The following is a 21,167-nucleotide window of genomic DNA, read 5'->3' as shown; positions in this document are numbered from 1 at the left end:
ACTTAGAAAAATGAAGTTTCCTTTCTAAAATGGCCATTTACGTATGAATCAATGAACAACACAATGTTTTATGATCCAATTTATATATACAATCTCTCATTATTTACCAAACCTACAATTCCATAGCTGTTTCAATCGAGCGACTATTAGTTTGCTTACATGTCACAACTCATTGCAATTTTTCCACTCAGACTTCAACCAAACAGACTTTGAAACACAACATTCACCAGCCCCGGTCCCTCTTTCGTTTTGGTTGTGTACTAAGTGTAGCAAAAATTAACTAAACTTGATGTGTACAAATGCATTCAAGGTTGTGTGAATCTAGACAACCTCTAATACTCCTAGAACGACACACATAGGGGACAAAGCTCATTCACAAAAAGAATGCAATTATCACTTATCGAGGAGTCAACCAATTTAAACTTTGACGACTAACATTTTTTTTACAAAATAAGTATCATTAGATTATTATAGAATATATTTTCATCATAAATTTTAAGACATAAATATCAATACTATTTGTTATAAATTTGGTTATTGACCGACATGATTTCTATAAGGTCAGTCTCAATGGCCCGTTTCAATGCACTGTTTCCAAAATAAATCTGCTGACGGAACATCAATGAAACGAAAAATGAAACAACCTCCACAATGCATGAGTTTCTCCTTGATGTTTCCAAGGCTGGGCAAATCATTTAATTACTGCAAAATGATTGGATCACATGCAAGATGGTGAAACGATTTAGTCCTCGGTGGGGATTTCATTCTGTTTCACCGCGTGGGAAACAACGCCAGCGTACTTCCTTCTCTCTCCTCTTCGTTTCATGCAAAAAGTGCAGTTTTGCTGACATGACGCTCTAATAAATGTGCATGACATCCTGGTGAAATCTCCACTGAGACTGACCTAATTATATTTTTTATGGATAGAGAGAGCAAGACAAATAATAAATGCTAAGAGAAAAATTGATCCAGTTTCGTAAAATAAAGGATCGACCTGCCTTAAATATAGGCGGATAAGACTGAGCGCATCCCTCCCATTACTGACCGCTCACCATTAACCCGCCTAGCCTTCGTCTCTCCTTTGATGCTGCCCATAAATGGGGCCAGGTCAGGTCAGACGCGCGCTGTGATGCCTCCGATGCGGATCGGAGGGCTGCCAAACCCGGCGACCCACCGCACGGCGCACGCGACCCAGCTGACCCACGACGGGCGGCCAACCGGGGGCAATCCCGTCCAAAGCGAGACCCTCCCCTCCCCTAGATTCATGGCAACAAAACACAGCGAAACGAGCTTGAGAGGTGAGAGCCCACACGCACCACCACCCGTCCTCGGTCCTCCTCTCTCTCTATTCCCCCCCCTCCCCGGAGCGCTCGTGCGGACCACGACGACGAGGAGGAGGAGGAGGAGGAGGAGAGAGAGAGGGAGGGAGCCCTAGCCCTGCCCTGCGCGCCGGCGTCGCCAGCCAGGGTTAGGGTCTCCCCGGGGGGGGCCCGCCTTCCTTGTCCGCCGTCTTCTCGCTCTGGCCGATCCGCCCGCCCGACGCGCGGGGGCGCCCAGCGGCGTGTCTGCCTTCGTTCGCCCTAGACGCGAGCCAATGCCGTGTGCCTGACCGTCGCATCGCTTTGGGATTGATTCCACTCGGAGGTGGCCAGCCAGCCAGCCAACCGAGCTCGCTGTCCTTCCTTGCCGGCTGCTACGGCGTTTTCTGAGGAGGTTCCGTGCGAGATCCGGGGGCCGGCGAGATGCAGCACGATCACCGCAAGAAGGTGGGCTCGGATCTGTACGTTTCGCCATCACTTCGCTGCCAATTTGCGGCGCGTCTGAGTCTGTCTCGCCGGGATTCAGCTGCCCCTGCCTGCGACCGTTTTGTTTCGTTCATTTTTGGTCTCCGCCCGCCGACCAATCTGTTCAGCCTTCTTCTGGCGGTGCTGAGGATCTTTCGGTGCTTACTCCCTCGTTTTCACGCCGTGCCAAACTCCAAAGTTTGAATTTTCGTTGCTGTTTTTTTAGAAAGGTCAATTTTCGACATCGTTTTGTTGGTCGCCAGTCTTTTTTTGCCTGCAGACTTTGAATCTTTGCGTCTTTGATATGATTATGCCCTCCTCCTCCTCTCCACTGGCTCCACTGGTTGTAGACACAGAATCATTGTTTGCTGTTTTGTTTTATGCGCTTTCTGCATCCCCACCGCACCTTGTTGAGTTCTGAAATCTTTCATCTATTTTTGGTTAAAAAGGTGAAATTTGGTGCGTTCTTGCAGCAGCAGCTTGTGATTTACATGCAAATGTTGGCCGCATCCTGTGGTCTCGAGACGCCATCTATCAAAACACAAGGACCGCTGTTTAGCCGTGTCGGTGGGCAAAGCTGTTGCTTTTCTTTTGGGCTTTGCCCCGATCTATGCATGCATGGACATTTGACTTTACAAGATTTGCGTTCGAAGATTTCAGTTTTGAACGAGAAAGATCTTGCTTGTAAAGGCAGTCTTGGTTAGCAAAACAGTTGAACTTTGCATTCATTTGGTGATGCTACTTCTACTTTCCCAATGATTGTCGGCCCCTCTGAATTTTGGCCATTAAATGTATCTGGATACCTGCAATGTTTTCTGCAAATAGCCAATTGTGTTCCCACTTTTTGAGTTATGCTGCATTTACCGTTTCACATCGATTATTTCCATATGATTGACGGATGGTCCATTGATCTGTGAAGACTCTTTGCTGTGGGGAGCTTAAACGGTGTACTATATACATACTTTAGTAATTTAATTTTGCAAAAACTTTGCAGAGTTCGGTGGAGGCAGAGTTTTTCACAGAGTATGGGGATGCAAGTCGATACAAGATTCAGGAAGTCATTGGTAAAGGAAGCTACGGGGTGGTGTGCTCCGCTATAGATGTCCACACTGGAGAGAAAGTAGCGATCAAGAAGATACATGACATCTTTGAGCACATATCCGATGCTGCTCGGATTCTCCGTGAGATCAAGCTTCTGAGACTCCTAAGACATCCAGATATTGTTGAGATCAAACATATTATGTTGCCTCCATCAAGACGGGACTTCAAAGATATTTATGTTGTTTTTGAACTTATGGAGTCTGATCTTCACCAAGTTATCAAGGCTAATGATGACTTGACAAAGGAACACTATCAGTTCTTTCTCTACCAACTGCTCCGTGCTCTGAAATACATCCATACAGGTAAGGGGAATGTTGCTATTAGATATGCTATATGCATTGTTTTCCTGGAAGATATAGATTGTACATGTCATATGATTAATGACATCATGTGCTTAGTGCTTTGCAGTGAAAATGAATTGAGTCAGTGCCTTATATTTAAATATCTTTGCTGTGCACCATTCCATTTATGGTTGGTTCAATTATCCTTTCATTTCCCATTTCATATTTTACAGTATATTTGATAGCTAAAATGTTGGTTGCAAATAGTGATATGCTTGATTCAACAAGCTCTTCAAATGTACCCAAAATAGTTCAAATTCTACTATTCTTTTAACCAATTTTTCATTTCATATGGTGGAGGAACAAGCAATCATGTTTACTAAAAATATTTTTTATTTCCTCATTATTTTGTTCAATTACATAACTAGGATGGAACCCTCACTAGTCACTACATTGTGAAATCTTGTATTTCTGGTATGCGAAGTTTGTGAAGTCAGGAACTGAAGAAAATCGTAGCCTAAATAATTAATGTTACATGGTATATTTGCCACCTTGGCTGGTTTCGTCTCAGTTAATCTATAATAGGCTCGAGATGTTCTTAGATACCTTATAAATCAATTGAAAGATTGACCAACCTAGGAGGAACTGGGTAGCATTGCAACAATAAGAAACATGTACCCAAATTTAGTTGAAGAGGACTCTCACTAACTGAGGTAGGCTCAGTTCCTAGACATCATGTTTAGCTTCTAGATATTTTTATCTAGTAGCGTATCCATAGGTGCATTTATGTACACCCGCATGGCCGCACCTCTTAAGGCGTCCTCAATGGAAATCGCTGGTTGTTAACTATTTATAAGCTGTGAAAGGGCCTCTAGTTGAGTTGGTTAGATGGATTGAGTAGCACTCAGGTCCTGGGTTTGACTCCTCATGGGAGTGAATTTTCAGGCTGGGGTTAAAAAGATCTCCTTGTCTGTCCCACGCCAAAGCGCAGGTAAGGTCCGGCCCGGGTTGTGATCGTTGTCACATGGGCTATAGTGCCGCTGTGTATGTGTGGGGCAAGGGTTTAATGCAATGCAATGCTTGGGGGTTGTCCTACCCCCCTGCACGTCACCACATGGACCCCACATGCAAGGGTTTTTTAGTTTTCTCCCTTCTATCCAACTGCTTATCATCCATCCATATACCCAGGCACCACCGAACATATCAGCTCTGTGTCGCCGGCCTTCTCTCTTCCTGCGCTGTCACTTGCCAGCCATGTATACTCCCGCGTGGCCGCTGTGTGCCGATGGCCTCCCCGCTTGCTCCATCCTCCTAGCCACTTCTCACAGATTTGGATCCACATCTAGAGCAAGGTGGCGGCAGAGCTCCCGCGAGCATGAGCTACCCAGTTTGTGGCACCCACGTGCACGCATTGCCGGCTGCTGATCATCCCGCAAGCATGCGCCGATGTTTAGATCTACCACTGGGATTAGCTCTGTGGGAGCCAGGAGGGAGGGTGTGGTTGGAATCTGGTTCGTTTTCTTCCCAGCTGATCTTCTCTCCCCTCATTTTTTGAGCGACCAGCAACGAAGGAGTCACTAGCGAGGTTTTTCTGTTTTCTCTCACCTCCACGTCAGTGAGAATCTCTGCTAGTGACTTCGACACCCATTGGGGATGCCCTAATTGAACTAGGTTCAGTTCCTAGATATTTTTATCGAATAGCGTATCCATAGGTTCATTTATGTCCTATTGTCCTTTAGGTCTGGATCTGGATCAGGTTAATAGTGATAAATAGGTTCATGTGGCGCTTTGTGACACCTTTCAAACTCGGTATTACTATAGAGATCAATTTGCTAAATAATTTCACATGCTCGTTTTGTTTGCATATGTTCATTGCTGTATTCTGTTGTGTCAAGGCATCTTAACAATACCCCCTCCATCCCAATTATAAACTGTTTTGGCTTTTCTAGATATGTAGCTTTTGCTATGCACATAAACACTATGTCTAGATACATAATAGAAGTAATGTATCTAGGAAAGCTAAAACATCTTATAATTCGGAACGGACCGTACTTGTTTTTTGAACAAAATAAACCTGTATAAATAATCTATGCAGATGCTAGTTTGCCTGCTATGTTCATTGCTGATAGTATATCTGTGTTAACTGCAGCTAACGTTTATCACCGGGACCTGAAGCCAAAGAATATATTAGCAAATTCTAACTGCAAACTGAAAATTTGTGATTTTGGACTAGCACGAGTTGCATTCAATGATACCCCAACAACAATCTTCTGGACAGTATGTTCTTTGAAATATTTTTCTTCTATTAGTTTCATTTATCTTTGTTTCTGTCTACTGAACGTGAGCTGGTCTTAATGAATAATGATGTTTCTGTGTTCATTTGGCTGCAGGATTATGTTGCAACAAGATGGTACAGAGCTCCAGAGCTCTGTGGATCCTTCTTTTCAAAGGTAGGATGTGTGGTGCATCACAATGTCCCTTGGTTAAACTTTGATTGAAACATTAAGCTAAAACCAATATAGGTCAAATCTGTTTTGGATTCATTGACCTTTTGATGATACAAATTGCTGTAGTGGTATTACGAGTATCAAAAGGCATTTCAGGTGTCATAATGTTTAACTTCTAACATCATATACTGATAGCGATGAAAGTAAATGATCATGCCAATTGTTGCCTACTCTGATTTTGTTAATGCAAATGAGTTATTATTCACATTGCAGTATACACCGGCCATTGACATTTGGAGCATTGGATGCATCTTTGCTGAGGTGCTAACAGGGAAACCTTTGTTTCCTGGTAAAAATGTTGTCCATCAGTTAGATTTGATGACTGACCTTCTAGGCACGCCATCAATGGATACGATTTCTCGGGTAGGGTACAGATTAAATTAGCAACATTGTGCAGCTTCTCTGATGAGCATCTTTTTGATGGCTATGAAATCTGGTTATCTGGTATTAATTGTTTCTTTTATTCCCAGGTCCGGAATGAGAAAGCAAGGAGGTATCTAAGTAGCATGAGAAAGAAAGAGACAATTTCGTTCTCACAGAAGTTTCCCAATGCAGATCCTTTAGCCTTGGATCTCTTGCAAAGGCTTTTAGCATTTGATCCGAAAGACCGTCCAACTGCAGAACAGGTAATTACGTTGCTCCAGAGTCCAGATGCATACTTATGTTCATCTTTGGCCTTCTGTGGGCAAATTGTGACTAATTTTGATGTTTTTTAGGCATTGGCTCATCCATACTTTAAAGGGCTAGCCAAGGTTGAGAGAGAGCCATCCTGTCAACCAATCACAAAGATCGAGTTTGAGTTCGAACGGAGAAGAGTGACAAAAGAAGACATTAGGGAGCTGATATTCCGTGAGATATTGGAATATCATCCACAACTGCTCAAAGACTATATCAATGGCACCGAGAGGACAACCTTTCTGTACCCAAGGTTGTAGCACTTGTACATTTGAACATACATGGTGCTTTTGCACATTCATGTATGTTTTATATTAATTCTGCTCCTAAAACTTATGGGCTTGTTTATGCAGTGCTGTCGACCAATTTAGGAAGCAATTTGCTCATCTTGAAGAAAATAGTGGAAACGGACCTGTTATTCCAATGGAAAGAAAACATACTTCTCTTCCTAGGTAATTGTTAAACTGTATACTCTGTACTTGTTTTGTTGTATTTTGCATGCTTGCATGGTCATAGTGGAAAAACACTGAAGCATAACTCATGATTGAGTTATTAGGGTTCTTTACTTTGGCCTATATTATAACTGGTGAATAAATGTTTTCCTAATTCTATATAAAGAAAGGCTGCACTTTGAAATACATACATCTGCCACACCTGTCACATAATGACAAGGTTGTTTCAGTATATAGCCCTGGCAGCAAAGGTGAACCAGCTACAAATGAAAACACATTTATATTCAGGTGCTGAAGTTAGGATGACAAAATGAACATGATTTGTTTCTCACTTCATCCCGCTATACCAAATGTTAAGAACAGTACTGAAAGAGGAGTGACAGCTACAGTTTATTCTAAAAATTAGACCAAGGTGAATTTTTAATGTTTAATATCAGTAGTTATATGCACCCCGTATTGGGATATCAGGAACCGAGAGAAATAGCAAACATAACATTTCCCCTTGAATTTAACACTATCAGCAGAATGGTGTAATGTGCTATTATTCTTACACTGAAGTCGTGGTTGATCAGTAAGCATTCAGACTAACTATGCTTGAATTTCTTGTTTCCTTCCTAATTGTGCACTTTCTTATTTTCTTTTATGTTAAATGGTTAACCTGCCTTTTGCAGGTCTACTATTGTTCACTCAGCTCCAATTCCAGTCAAGGAACAACCCCGTATCGGCCCATCTAGGGAAAGGCCTTCATCTGATGAGTCCTACAGAAATCCTCGGGAGACAGAAAAATATTCTGGCAATCTCCCGAGAACGTCACAGGCTCCACAAAGAGTGCCAACAGGTACCTTTGGTTTGTGTCATGTAAACCTTTGGCTGATATTGGTCTAACTATATACTGTTTATCTTTTTGCAGCGAGACCAGGAAGGGTTGTTGGTCCAGTAATGCCTTACCAAAATGGAGACACCAAAGACCCCTATGACACACGAAGGTTGGCAATGAACTCAGGATATCCTCCCCAACAACAAATCCCACAAACATTTGGTTATTATCAGACACATGGCAAACCAGCTTGCTCCGAGCCATCACAGGCTGAAAGGTACACGCTGCATCAGCAGGCCTATGCCTGTGCAAACCGTACAGCTGCATCTGATGTTGCTCTGGACATGAGAGCACCCCCTTTTCATCATCTATCGGCAGGGCAAAAAGGTGACTCTTCTGATAGGCTAACAGCCGAGACAAACTTGTACACGAGATCACTCAACGGCATTGCTGCTACTGCAGCAGGAGTGGCAGCAACTACTCACAGAAAAGTCGGTGTTGTTCCATTTGGCATGTCAAGCATGTATTAGTGACCGGATCATGGCCGAGTTATGGTGAATCCTACGTGCCTTTGTTGGAGCTATGCTGCCTTCAGGTGGCTAAACATCGATAATGAAGCGGCCAATCAAACCTTTGGCTGGATGCTGCCAAGTTTAGAGTGCAGAGCAATACAGGGTTTTCCTGCGTGGTCAGGAAAACAGGAACCACCATCGGCGGCGTGAAGCGTGTCAACATGTTTGTTCTATTTAGGGCACCAGCTAGTATCTGCCTGTGCTTGAGAAGTGTGCCCTTGGTTGCACACTGAAGGGTACTCCAGCGGCTTGTAATCTGGGCAAATTTAGGCGCCAATTTCTTTTCTAGAGCGAGGAGGCAGAAGGGAAAGGAAGGAACATTAACGTTTTAAATATTGTATAGAGATGTTTCTCATATATCAATCAACGTGCTACACCAGAATTACTTAAGAAAGATGCAAGATATAGCAAAAATTTGCTTGGTATGAATGTTTGCAGATCGATCTTGAACTAGCTCCAAGAACATGTTGCTCACTAATCTTGAACTATATTAGGTGCAGTGTCGTAATAATCTGTAGGTAAAACTAGAGCATTCGCTTGTTTCCGTTGAGCTGTCTATCCCAGGTTATCAAAATACTACATATAGTCAATTGGACACGGAAACAGAAAGCGTCATCTGCAACGACCAGTTCCGTCTTGGCATCGCTTTCAAGCAACGTAAGGTCATAGTGACAACAACGATTGCTTCAGGAGTTGTAAAGGAATTTCTAATTCTCATGAAACATGATAAAATCAGATCACTAGGCTCTGGTTACTAAACGGAGAAATTAACCCACGAACATTCATCAAATCCCGGCAAAAAATATCCTAGCTCCACGAGTTTTGACTGGGATTCACGTTATTATAAACAGAAGCATGACTCTGCTTGAGGCGTCCTCATGAGCAAAATTGCACTCAGATCACTTTATTCAGCACTATTGTTCGTCTCTGTACAATGATCTGTGACACGGAAACCCAAAGGGACATACATATACAAGCCATTTTCATCGACAACCCGCAGTTTATGCTTGCTATTTGTAACAGCTAACATAACATAAATGGTGAATCTTGATCCTATACCTAACTTCCCAAGAATGGCCTGCACCATGTGGAGCGAAGCTAACTTCAGCGACAGGTTCACTCGATGATACATCTGTATGCCTCCTAAACTAATTCTGCTCAAGTTTGTCATGAAAGGTCTTCGAAATTATTGGCCTCACGTCCTCTGAATCCACAAGGCTCTCCAGGAAAGGGAGTAACTCGATCAATTCCTGATCTGAGGGGTCATCAAACCAGCTCTTAATTGGTATGCCGTTATCCACTTGCAACTGGAAAACCTGGACAAAGAAATGCTTCAATTAATCAACAAAAAATAATGAATATATTATATATAGTATGCAAAAAGGGCTCTGATGAAAAGATAGTTTAGTTTCTTGCCACCTCTAGTTCAGAAGGAAATAGCTACATGCCAGGAGGCCCAGGAGACCAAGATATCACAGTATATAGTGACAGACTAGACTTACCAGAGATCAAGTAACCAAAAGGGAAACAGATAAAAGCATAAACCTTATATATTGGAAAGGGATTGTACCTGTGGAGTATTGTCAACTATTGCAACTTTTGCCAAGTCGATCCTCAGAATTGTCAGGTCCTTTGTATAGCAACCGTCAGAGAATATACAAGATTCACGATAAATACGCCGTGAGATATATTTTCCATCAGGATCAAGTTTATCTATAAGTTGCTCAGCATAGATTCTCTGACTAGCTGTGAAAATGACGACCTCAAACATCTGAGCAACCTTCTCAAGAAACATTTTCAGGTAAGGCCTTTTTCTCACATACACTGTGTGATTTTTCATATTAAAGAAAACTTCTAGGGTAAAATCAGCATTGTCGCAGTGATCCAATGTTGAATGTACAAGAGTCTCTGCAGATGAGAAACCATTAGACTATCGTACAAAGAATATATTGGAGTAAAAATGTTTGTATTACAACTGAAAAATAACATAAAATTCCTGTTCATGACAGGCAAATAACATAAAATATTAACTGAAAAATAATGATAACATGCCAGTAGCTAGTGAACAGATACTGAAAAGTACCATAAATTAAAAGACATACTCAAAATTAATATTCCATGAGAAATTAGTGCTGCTCACCGTCCAAATCAAGCACAAGAGTCACATGTTTTGTTCTCACTGGTGTTTTCAGTAAGCGGTTGGGCGAGTCAACATCCATTAAATCAGGCAGACATCTAGAAAGTAGCTTTTGATCTAGATATTCAGTTTCAACATCACCTGCAGCAGAACTACTTTCTGTTTCTGAATCTGTTGGTTTTGTCTGAAGGTATAAGGATGTCTCATCAGGGTCCATTGCGACATTGTCTGCCGGAACCGCATCATCACTGTTACTTGGTTTTGGTGTATCATCTAGAGACAGACGAGCCACGGGCCGCTCTACCATGTCAACTAAATTCATACAATCATTGTAGGAAGTACTAACTTCATTTGTAAAACCCATCAAACTATCAAATTGGAGAGCAGAAAAGTTTTCTGAGACATAGAAGTCCAGAACATCCCAAACTTGTAATTCAGTTGTGGTATTGTATCCTTCATCATTGCCACTAAGAATCAGGTGAAGGAACTCAGTGCTTTCATCCATTGCTGCAATTGACAGATAAATAAAAGAAAAGTCAATAAAGAATAATCAGGGCTTTCAGCAACCAACTATCAGATAGTTGGCCAATAATTGGATGAGCTAAAAAAAGACAAACTGATAAAAAGTAGAAATGTCAAAGCAACCAAGACATACAATACGGAAATGTAAATGCATAGACAACTGAAATCTAGTTAACACAGAAAACTTGGAAGCTAAGCCGTGTTACCTGCAGCATTGTAGTTTATCTCTTTCAACTGAAGATCACTATAGATTGGATCTGGCGAAAGGATACTCTCAAGGTCTGATGACGATGGTACTTGTATAGGAACCTGAAAAATATTTTGTAATAGGTTTAGTATTCAATATTGCATAACATCTCAAAACACAATGAAACAAAGATGCAGTTCTGTAGGAAATTACATGATGATGCATCCATGCTAAGAAAGATCGTCCCACTCACTTCTACTGATACACTATTGTTTCTAAGCAGAGCGCTCACAGCTTGATAATCGAGAGCACTAGCAGCTGCATTATGACAAATCAGACCATTATTACCAAACTATTTGAGTTGCAGAGTTAGTTATAGAGCAGAGTTTTATAATTTGCAATCACAAATACTGGTCTGACAAATCTCAGTGCTTGTTAGAGCATTGCGAGTTTAAGAACTGAAGACTGTAATTGGCTTTGTCCTACCTCATCCTAATGCTTTTGTTATTTCCAAATATAATATTTGTCAAACAGCGCATTTCAAAATTTAAAATGTGGTTTTTTATGAGTTTCAACTTTTCTTTACCAGCAAAAATAATTCTAAAAATTACTGAAGCTTTTCACGATATAGTTTATTAAATACTCATAGAAAGAAAATCTAAGAGAACTAAATCCAAAATGATTTGATTGAGGGAAGTTGTTTGAGAATCTAAACACAGCTGCTTTGGTATTAGCTGGAACCAATACAAAGCTCAAGAACTGGGCTTTGTGGTTGGTTGATAATAATTATTATTACTATGCATGGTGTTGTGTCAAGGCTGGTTTGTGTTTTCTTTTTCCATTCTTCTTCCATTTTTGAGACTAGAGTAAGAACTCAGTTACTCAGATAACTTGCTCCCAGGAAGCAGAAGCCACTATGGAGAGAGAACTAAACTTTAGCGATGCAACTATGCTGCTGTCCTCAGGAACCTTCTGAAAGGAAAATAAAGGTTAATTACCATTGATCTTGGACTATAGGACAACAATGGCAGTGGTAGCAAACTGGTAGTTCCTGCATCAGATTCATCATGCAATAAGCTGATTTCCATGATTTCCGTGTTTTCCCCTGATACTTCAGCAGTGCAGCACACTGCAAAAAGGGAAGGAAGAAAAAAGTTGTAACACATTCTTGCAGTCCAGCAATAAGCTACTAAATAAAATTGGTACTAATAAATATGCTAAATTATGTTTTCCCAGATCAAGTTCAAATCTCCACGTGCTTGTGAAAGTGCATCTCAGTACATACCCTAAATATGGATTAGTGTAATATAAGCCATACAGTAATGCTGTACCCAACTAATTTTGGGCTGTCGGCCCTAGATTCTAGAACAGAAGATAAAGTTGATAACTTTGGGAGGGGAAGAGGGTGCACAGATTTATTCAAACTTGAATTTTTGTGACCAGGACAAAACATTCACTGTAATTCTTTCTTTTATAAAAAAAAATAAACTCACAATAATAAAACTAATGTTATGCAGTACCACTGTACCAGCATCATGACATTTATAACAACAACTTGTGCAGCATATTGCAATATGAAGAACAACAAAAACCTGTATCTTAGACGACTTCACGATATATTAATTCACCTACCATCATTTTAATTTAACACACAAACTAGAACATTCTCTTTTCTACTTTGACACAACAAAAGATGCTTCCGGTCCTACCTTACAAGCCACAAATGGGTCAGCTCTCAAATTGACATTTCCCTCTTCTGAATAAAATAAAGATGTGGATATTTTTAAAAATTCAAGTGAAACTCCAACTTGACGATTTCCTGAAGACGACTAAAACTTCTTAGTGAAACTTTGTGTTCTGATTAATTTAATCTTTCTGTGAGCTTAGAACAGTATTTTTCATCTTGGCTGAAGATAGCAGGATTAATCGTATATGGATGCTAGGCTGTTTCTGTAGCCGGATAAGAAAAGTACGTCTCCTTTCATGTTACAAAATACTGTTTAGTCAAAATATCAGTAGTGTCAGTACTCAGTACCGGTAACATGGCCAGAACTGAGTTTTTTTCATTCCAGGTAGTGTATTTACACAGAGTTACAGACTATGAAGGTGCAGCCTATAGCATAGAAGACAGATTATCTTTCGTGGAGCTGCTTTGACCATATAAAGAACATAATAGACTGAAAGTAGGAAAGATTGAAATGAATCTAGCTAGGTGGATGAGACTGGAGACTATGCAGACTTTACCATTTTGATGACTTATTAGCGTTGACCCCGCCGCTGTTTTATCGGGTGTAACCTCTTGAGGGTGTGAATGTTCCAATATTTCAGTGGTCTTGCAAAATGTATGAGGCTCCTGTGTCCCTAAACAGTCGTTGCTTAACATTTTATTCATCCTTAATGCAAGTATTTGCAAAAAGCATGTTCAAAGTACTGCAGTTCCAGTAGGAAAAGGCCAACTGTTGAAACATTTGATATCACTAAAGACATTAGTGGGGAAAAAGTGAAACAGTAAATTATCTACAACCTAATGTAGTCGAAAGAACATACTTAATCATTAATAAATCTGTTCTAGAGGGAAAGCCACTAATCAGTGCTACATGAGAAAACAAACACTTAGTATTGTGAGGATTAGTCCGTGGACAAAGGAAGTCATGTAAAGTGTAATCATTATCAACAAAACAAGAAGAGGCTATGCGTCTTTGACTAAACAACAGTACTAGTTAACAAATATACTCTACTCGAAACCCGAAAGCAGTTGTCACTTCTCGCATGCCGGAAGCATGTTATAGTGAATTCGCCAAAGCAAAACGCCCCCTAATACTCTGGGATCCTCTGGCAGCAAGTAACAACTCTACCAGTGACCAAATGCCCTCCGTTCCCTTTTCCCCCCTTTCCCCTACTTTTCGTTTTTAGACCCATCACAAATCTCCCTCGCAAGGACAGAAAAGGGAAATCGGAGGCGAAATATATACCGTACGTCAAAGCAGCAACGAAACCCCCGTAAAATTCCTCACATCACATCACATCACAAAAAGAGGGGCTCACTTCACTCCTCCTCGTCGGCAAATCACAGCGCAGACTCACGAGGAGCGGAGGAAAAAAAAGTGCGGAGAAGAGAGACCAGGGCCAACAACCTTCACCGAACATCTCTGTCGAGCTTAGACTCTGGAACTACAGGATCGTCTTTTGGGGACTTGAATTTCACACAGAAAAAACAGAACGGTTCCGCGTTTCTCAGCAGTTCGCCGAAATCTCCTCATGTTCATGCTAAAAAATCCCCACAAATTCCCACTAAATTCACCACGAGAGGCGGTCCCTCCCCAGTCCCCAGCTCAATCACACGCACGAAAGTTGAAAACAAGCATCCATACTACTACGGAGACCGGCCGAGAGACGAGCCAAGAGCTTGTGCTGACGAAACCTCCGACCAGACCAGGCAGAGGTCGAGAGAGAGAGGCGAGAAGAGATACGTACCCAGGCAGCGCGCTTGCGTGCGTAGCGCCGATGATGACCTCTGGCTGAGCACAGCGCCCTCCTCCCCCCACCTCGCGCCTAGCCTTCCTTACTCCGGCAAACACCAGGAAGAAATCAGAGAAGAGGCGACGAGGAAGAGGACTAGAGGAGGGAAGCAAAGCTAGCAAGGCGCAAAGAGGCAAGAGCTTTGCGGAGGCAGGGGACAGCTCGATCGCTCGCTAATCCCGCACCACATAATCTATGCGACCGATCCGCGTCCGCCAACACCATCCCTAGCCTCCCTCCGTTCGCTACCACAGACATCTGGGCCACGTAAAGGCCGGGCCCGCGTGGACGCCGCACTAGAGGGTGCAAAGTTTTGTAGGCTTTGCATTTTCACGGTGGGTTGCGGCTCTCCCCACTCCGCCTTCGTGCCCCTGCGCCTCCCGTTACCCTGCTCCAAACCTACTTCGCCACTGACATGCGGGGTGCGAGTAGCGTGGGCCCTAGTGCCAGTTACGGAGGTAGAGAGTTCATCCCGTGTGCGTAGGATAGTAGGCCCGGAGGGTACACGTGGACGGTGAGGATGCGGTAGCTCATCATGCCGGGCGGAGTCCACCCGTTTATTTATAGCGCCCGGTCCTACTTTATCAGGTTGGCATACTAGTCGTACGCGTCTTCTCATTCCGTCACTGACATATTAGGCGAACGAATGTGGGGCCACACAGTCAGTGACAAGGGGCTACGCGTATGCCCGCGGAGTGTGGAATTGATGGAGTTGGTGGGGTACACGTGGACCAGAGGACGGCGCTTGATCTTCTACGCTCAGCTTGCGGCCGCGCCCACTGCTTTGCTGACACGTCGCGCAGTTGCGCCGGGCCAGAGCGTACTCCGCGCTGCCGGCAGGTCCCCACGCGTGTGCGGCCGCCGCCGTGTGTATCGGCCGCGCGGACGACAGGAGCCGGACGAGACGACGGAAGTGACGGCGCGGCACTGGAGCGCACGTGCAATTGAACGAGGCAAGATAGCGGTGATTATTTGGCTCTGGAATTGCAACGTTTTTCGCGATAAGCCTAGGCGCCAACGAGCTTGCTGTAATTACTGGAGTGGCGCGCCCACGGTGCGGCAAGTAGCTCCTGCTCCTGAGCGTTCCTAGGTCCTAGCGCGTTTTCTTTTTCTTTTTCTTTTCCGTTTCTGTTTTTCCTTTTATCTGGGTGTTTATGTATGGTAATTCCCTTGTTGTTTTCCCAAAAAAAAACTTGCTAAAGGTTAGTGAAATAAGATCACCCCGCTGTAATCACATGAACATATTAGTCAGTGACAGTTTTTTAGATAATGATCAGTAAATATATTTGATTTGGAGATGTAAGATGAAATGGTCACGTCTTTGTTTTTTTATTGTATCATCTCAGCTTAGTGTTTGGTTAGAGGAATAGAGAAACAGGATAAAGTCGTTTATCACACCAGTAGCGACAGACTTTAGTGGATCCCATATACTCTAAGCCTCCATCTAAGCAGACAACGAGCCTGCTCGATTCGGCTCATTAAGATAATGAGTTAATCTGGCTCGGCTCGTTTACAAGTTCGAGCTAGCTTTAAAGCTCACGGGTTTAATATAAAAAATACACAAAATATAATATTTGTATTTATCTAAAGCTCGGTAATAGTAATAATATAAAAGTAATACATCTAATAGCCTTAAATCGAACAAAAATCTTTATATGTGTTAACATATCAATCATTTGTAAAATAAAAAACACAAAATAATACAAAACTAATATAAGTTATGATGTTTTTTTAGAATCATAGCTCGTTTGGCTCGCGAGGAGCGGCTCACGAGTTGGCTCAAGTTGGCTTGTTATAGCTAACAAGTTAAAATCTTAGCTCGGCTTCGAGCTGAGTTGAGCCGAGCCAGCCACGAACCAAACGAGCTAATGAGCTTTGAGTTTTTAGTTCAGCCTTACTTCCACCTATTATAGTTCTATTTATATTTTTATTTCCTCCATCTTATATTTTCTGAACCCACAGTGGGTTGTTGTTGCTTGCCTATACTCACCTCTCCGCGTGTGCTACTCGCCCCTATAAAGTAAAGAAGATGGAATCATGATTGTCTATCTTGGCTCATCACGTGTACGTGTTGATATATATATATATATAGCAATTACATACTCGACTTACAAGGCAATCGGTTGGATGAGCTATCAAGCTAAAAAACTTAGTCTAACAACCTTATCAAGATCCTAACCGAATGTAATCTTTCTATGCACAGCCGCCACAGTTATTTACTGTGTTATAATAGACGTGCATTATACAGGAGAATACATATCAGGTTTCCTAACAGCCCCACAATAGACTGTCGTACCATGCCTTCCGTCTTGACCTGCAGCTCAACACGCCCTTGTGTCACCGAGCCATCGCAAGGCCACATCTCCTCGAGCCGCTGCATGCCGCATCAAACTAGGATGAGCCATTCCCCTCAATTTGTAAAGGACGACTCGACCCCGAATCTAAGAGGTACATTCGTCTACTTGGAATGACCATGTCGTCTCACTTTCATATCATCCCGTCCCATTTGATCCCCATAACTAAACACAAGTTGTGATATACAGTTGCCATATCACAAATAAAATATGTAGGGAGGATTCCTTGAAAAACATCCATGTTATTGTTCCTTGTGGTCATGTGGGCCTTTCACGATGCACAAGATAAATTTTGTGTAGAGCTAAGTTGGCTTGGTCTAAGGGCATGAACAATGTATCTTATACCTACATGGGTAGTAGAGTGGTAGGCCCTGTATCAGCTGGTATTAATTGATGTAATGTTCACAATGCATCAAGAGGTGGGACTCATATGGGGCTTGAGGATTGGGGGCAGATAGTGCCTGTTCAAAGCCCTATGTTTAGTTTTGTTAATTAAGATAATTAGTCGACTAATATTTTGCTAAGTCCACACCAAGGTGATGAGGATGGCTTGGAAATAGAGAAAGGATCATTAATCTAATTGGAGCAAGCTCTTACATGGAAAAGAAGAAAGAGAAAAATTGAACCCTATGAAATGAAGGCAAAGATATAAACAGATATTTTATTTTGCTAGCCAGTAAGTAATATAGCATGTGATCAGATTTAGGATAGATAATTATATTATTAAGATGGAAGCTCTAATTAGCAAATATGGTTATCTAGTGTCACTAGGTGTTGATTTACATGTATGCGCATTAGATCCATTGATGTGGTGAGTAGTAAGCAAAAATTGGTTTAAAAAACACACTGAAAAATTCCCACCTGTCATGGGGGGTCGATTGCCCCCTAGGTAGTTGCGTGACCACCCCCTGGTCTCCATTGTCATCCACCTTCCTACACGCAAACAAACACAATGTTAGAAGATCTTAACCATGGAAATTAAGGTGGTTTGATCTAAGGGATAAGGAGAAGATCACTTGGATCCATGGACCCACCTCCAGCTCATATAAATAGAGGGGCAAACCTCCCTCTGCATTTGTGACTCTATAGAAGAGACACACAAGTAGAGAGCTCCACCATTGTATTTTAGTTCTAGTAGGATAGCCTAGTGTGGGAGTTAGAATGCATTTAGATACCTCAACATCCATAGAGAGACACTCAACTCTCTAATATCTGAAGTTGGAAACAAAAGTAATAAACCTACCTCATCCAAGACCCACAAATAAAATTCTACCCAATAGTTGAAAACATGTTTTGTAAATCCAGAGCAGAAACATGCATGCAGATGACAACGAAGGCAGATTCAAAGATTCGCTTTCAATGCATAAGTGCATGAATTTAATCAAGAAGAACGGCACATATAGATATAACTTGATAGGCTATGACATTAGCAGGAGCAAAACTACTCAATGAAGCGTTAATCAATATTTGAGGATAGCTCGTTATCACTATAGTCATGATTTTCTGTTCTTAGAAGATTCAAAAACCAACACGCCCATCAATACCTATATTGATTGCTTAAGCCATAAAACTTCATCTAGCGGAGTGTGCTCGCTAGGCCACTCTTCAGCAGGCGAGCTTCACAAGACCAGTTAGGAACACGAGAGTGGATTCACTACTACTTACATTTTCTTCCTTTTGTCTCAACTCCTCTACACAATAGCAACTCCCAACTTAAGAACAAATACTGAAACTCCACTCACATAACATAATCAGAAGAGCTACAAGATAATATGTCCTCATAGAACTAGCAAAATAATAGGAGTCTTGGTTACATTGACTCAGAAGCTAGCTCTTAGCGGTCGAGTTCAGCTGGCTCCAGTGAGCGAACCCAACTTCATTTCCTCTAAACATTGACTCCGGTTAGCTAGCAATGCTCTTATCAACCCTAACATTAGATATCCTACAAATAGAGACAATCAATAATATAACCATTGTTTTTCAAAAAATTAATGGCATGGTCAACACTAATTAAGAAAATTCCAAGAATTAATGCTTACACTTTCATCAAGTCATGCTCTCAACAAATTGGAGCCTGGTCCTTGTATTTTAGCAACAGAGTCTCGATGACAATAGACAGTAAGTAATCGAGTAAGAGAGAGATTTCTACTAGCTCTAGTGTTACCTAGCACAATCAACAAAGTCAGGAAGATACAACCTTTTGCTAGTTAGAGATTCAGACAAAGTACACTAATTGAATTAGGCTGGTGGGTGAGGAGGTTTGGACCCATATGAAACCTTGAGTCATTTTAAACGATGCACCGAGCACACAATTGGAGTTCCTATGTATCCAACTAAATCAACAATAACTTCCAACAAAGCACTAACATGATTTGGCTCCGTAAAACTAAGTTGTTTTAAATTCAATTGATCCACTAAATAGTACAACATGTTTCTCTTAACAAATGTCAGAAGACAAGGATGGTTTATCAAGAATGTTATGAAGTCAGGATTCAGCCTCTTAGAATTGTCGACTTCACATAGTGCCTTGAGAAAGCTCATGACGTGTAGGGAAGACCATCTAGCCCAAAGGTCATCAAACAACAGGATGATCTTATATAGTTGGACATAACTCACCTTGCCCCTAACAGGTGTATACTCATCGTCACGAATAGTAGAACTCATCCTCACTTTCCCAGACGACATCATAAAGAATTGTCCACTTCACATAGTGCCTTGAGGAAGCTCATAATGTGTAGGGAAGACCGTCTAGCCCAAAGGTCAACAAACAACAGGATGATCTTATATAGTTGGACATAACTCACCTTGCCCCCAATAGGTGTATACTCATCGTCACGAATAGTAGAACTCATCCTCACTTTCCCATACGACATCATAAAATCAGACAAGGTAAACAATTACAAGCATCTACCACGTTGGTGCCCCTCATGACACATAATTACTAGTATTTGATAAATGATATACTAAGTTAGATCACTCCAAACTGAGAGAAACTGAGAACTACTTGGGTCGCACATGTCCGCTTCAACGAACACTTTACAAAAAAGCTTGCTGGCGTTGTCATTGACAAAGACATCTAAGCTTTCATAAGAGTCTGAATAATTCTCGACCTTGTAAACATAAACTTAGTATCAGACACTAACCAAATAGTAAAGCAGTAACTTATAGGAAAACATGAACATTTGAGTTTGAAACTCTTACCGGCCTCCTCTAATTCTAGGCCATACATCAATATTTGTCTCTACCAAATTTGGTATTGAGTCAATTAGCAAATATCCATCTAACATCCTACCATTGTGTTTTAAATAAAAGTCTCTAATTTCAATCCTTCTTGCCTAAGAGCGGAATGAACCACTTGTAGAATTGTTCCTCCCGTTGTGACCGGCATCCAAGTTTTATGGCCAGAGAAGTGCATAATTACCTACATGGTGTTAGATAAGTCATTAAAATTGCCCACTAACCTTAGGCATACTACAAGTTTTTTTCACTTTCCAAAGGTTCATATTGTTGGGTTTGCAGGTCCCCAATAGATGAACAATTCAGGCCTTGTTTAGTTCACCCCAAAACCAAAAACTTTTCAAAACTCCCTGTCACATCGAATCTTGTGACACATGCATGAAACATTAAATACAGACGAAAATAAAAACTAATTGCACAGTTTGCCTATAAATTGCGAGATGAATCTTTTGAGTCTAGTTAATCTATGATTGAACAATAATTACTAAATAAAAACAAAAGTGCTATAGTATCCTAAACTAAAAAAATTGGAACTAAACAAGGCCTCAGTAAAGCTATATAGATATTTGAATGCAATTCAGTTAAAAATCAGGTGACATCTGTAGGACCCTAGCACTAACTTATAGCATCAACAATTAATTAAGGCACCAAATTTTGATCTATGTAGTCTCATCAATGCCTTTAGAAGACAAACACGTCCAAATAACACCCAAGCAAGCATGTACATAAATAGGAAACCAAAGGAAATGCATAAACACTAGTTTCTACCCGATATCTTATTTGAGGACTATTCCTTTGAGGCCACATCTAGTGATCTAGTACATCAGAAAAGGTGGCCAGAACTCCACTCACATTTCCTTCATTTGCTTCATTACTTGGCTCAATCGCCGGAGCTGCTATCAACTCCAGCTATCATATATAGGGATACAAGGGTTGGTAGAACTGTAGAAGACAGTGTACGGTTGCTTGTGGACGGAGATACTAGCACCATGGGAAAGAATCGGTGGAGTTGAAGCAGATCG

General features: G+C 41.6%; 2 protein-coding genes across 6 annotated transcripts; one reads left to right on the top strand and one right to left on the bottom strand.

Annotated features, from left to right (window-relative positions):
• On the top strand, window positions 1,270–8,614 carry LOC110433910 (mitogen-activated protein kinase 10). The gene is made up of 10 exons (XM_021456981.1): window positions 1,270–1,766; window positions 2,779–3,187; window positions 5,316–5,443; window positions 5,557–5,616; window positions 5,887–6,036; window positions 6,144–6,299; window positions 6,390–6,601; window positions 6,702–6,800; window positions 7,472–7,638; window positions 7,711–8,614. Exons 1-10 carry the CDS (start codon window positions 1,743–1,745, stop codon window positions 8,145–8,147), a joined length of 1,842 nt encoding a protein of 613 aa, XP_021312656.1. The 5' UTR covers window positions 1,270–1,742; the 3' UTR covers window positions 8,148–8,614.
• On the bottom strand, window positions 9,069–14,721 carry LOC8084875 (CTD small phosphatase-like protein 3). 5 transcript variants are annotated; one of them, XM_021456982.1, is made up of 7 exons: window positions 14,510–14,721; window positions 13,280–13,491; window positions 12,034–12,164; window positions 11,055–11,157; window positions 10,330–10,833; window positions 9,760–10,097; window positions 9,069–9,505 (listed from the first exon to the last, which is right to left on the bottom strand). In XM_021456982.1, exons 2-7 carry the CDS (start codon window positions 13,425–13,427, stop codon window positions 9,338–9,340), a joined length of 1,392 nt encoding a protein of 463 aa, XP_021312657.1. In that variant the 5' UTR covers window positions 13,428–13,491; window positions 14,510–14,721; the 3' UTR covers window positions 9,069–9,337. The 5 variants fall into 5 exon arrangements, with proteins under 5 accessions (XP_021312657.1, XP_021312658.1, XP_021312659.1 ...); XM_021456983.1 differs by having other exon boundaries at window positions 9,078–9,505; window positions 13,280–13,396; window positions 14,510–14,720; XM_021456984.1 differs by having other exon boundaries at window positions 9,078–9,505; window positions 13,280–13,388; window positions 14,510–14,720.

This window comes from Sorghum bicolor, chromosome 3 (assembly GCF_000003195.3).
Source record: "Sorghum bicolor cultivar BTx623 chromosome 3, Sorghum_bicolor_NCBIv3, whole genome shotgun sequence".
Lineage (NCBI taxonomy): Eukaryota > Viridiplantae > Streptophyta > Magnoliopsida > Poales > Poaceae > Sorghum > Sorghum bicolor.
The sequence above is the reverse complement of the archived record's forward strand: the minus strand, read 5'-3'. Positions and strand labels throughout refer to the sequence as shown.

Excerpts from the sequence above, each read along its gene's own strand:
- LOC110433910 (XM_021456981.1), top strand. The coding sequence starts at position 1,743 with ATGCAGCACGATCACCGCAAGAAG. Across the intron at positions 6,300-6,389 it reads ACCGTCCAACTGCAGAACAG|GCATTGGCTCATCCATACTT; the intron begins GTAATTACGTTG and ends GATGTTTTTTAG. Across the intron at positions 7,639-7,710 it reads TCCACAAAGAGTGCCAACAG|CGAGACCAGGAAGGGTTGTT; the intron begins GTACCTTTGGTT and ends ATCTTTTTGCAG.
- LOC8084875 (XM_021456982.1), bottom strand. The coding sequence starts at position 13,427 with ATGAATAAAATGTTAAGCAACGACTGTTTAGGGACACAGGAGCCTCAT. Across the intron at positions 11,158-12,033 it reads CCTATAGTCCAAGATCAATG|GTTCCTATACAAGTACCATC; the intron begins GTAATTAACCTT and ends AATATTTTTCAG. Across the intron at positions 9,506-9,759 it reads TAGTTGACAATACTCCACAG|GTTTTCCAGTTGCAAGTGGA; the intron begins GTACAATCCCTT and ends TTCTTTGTCCAG.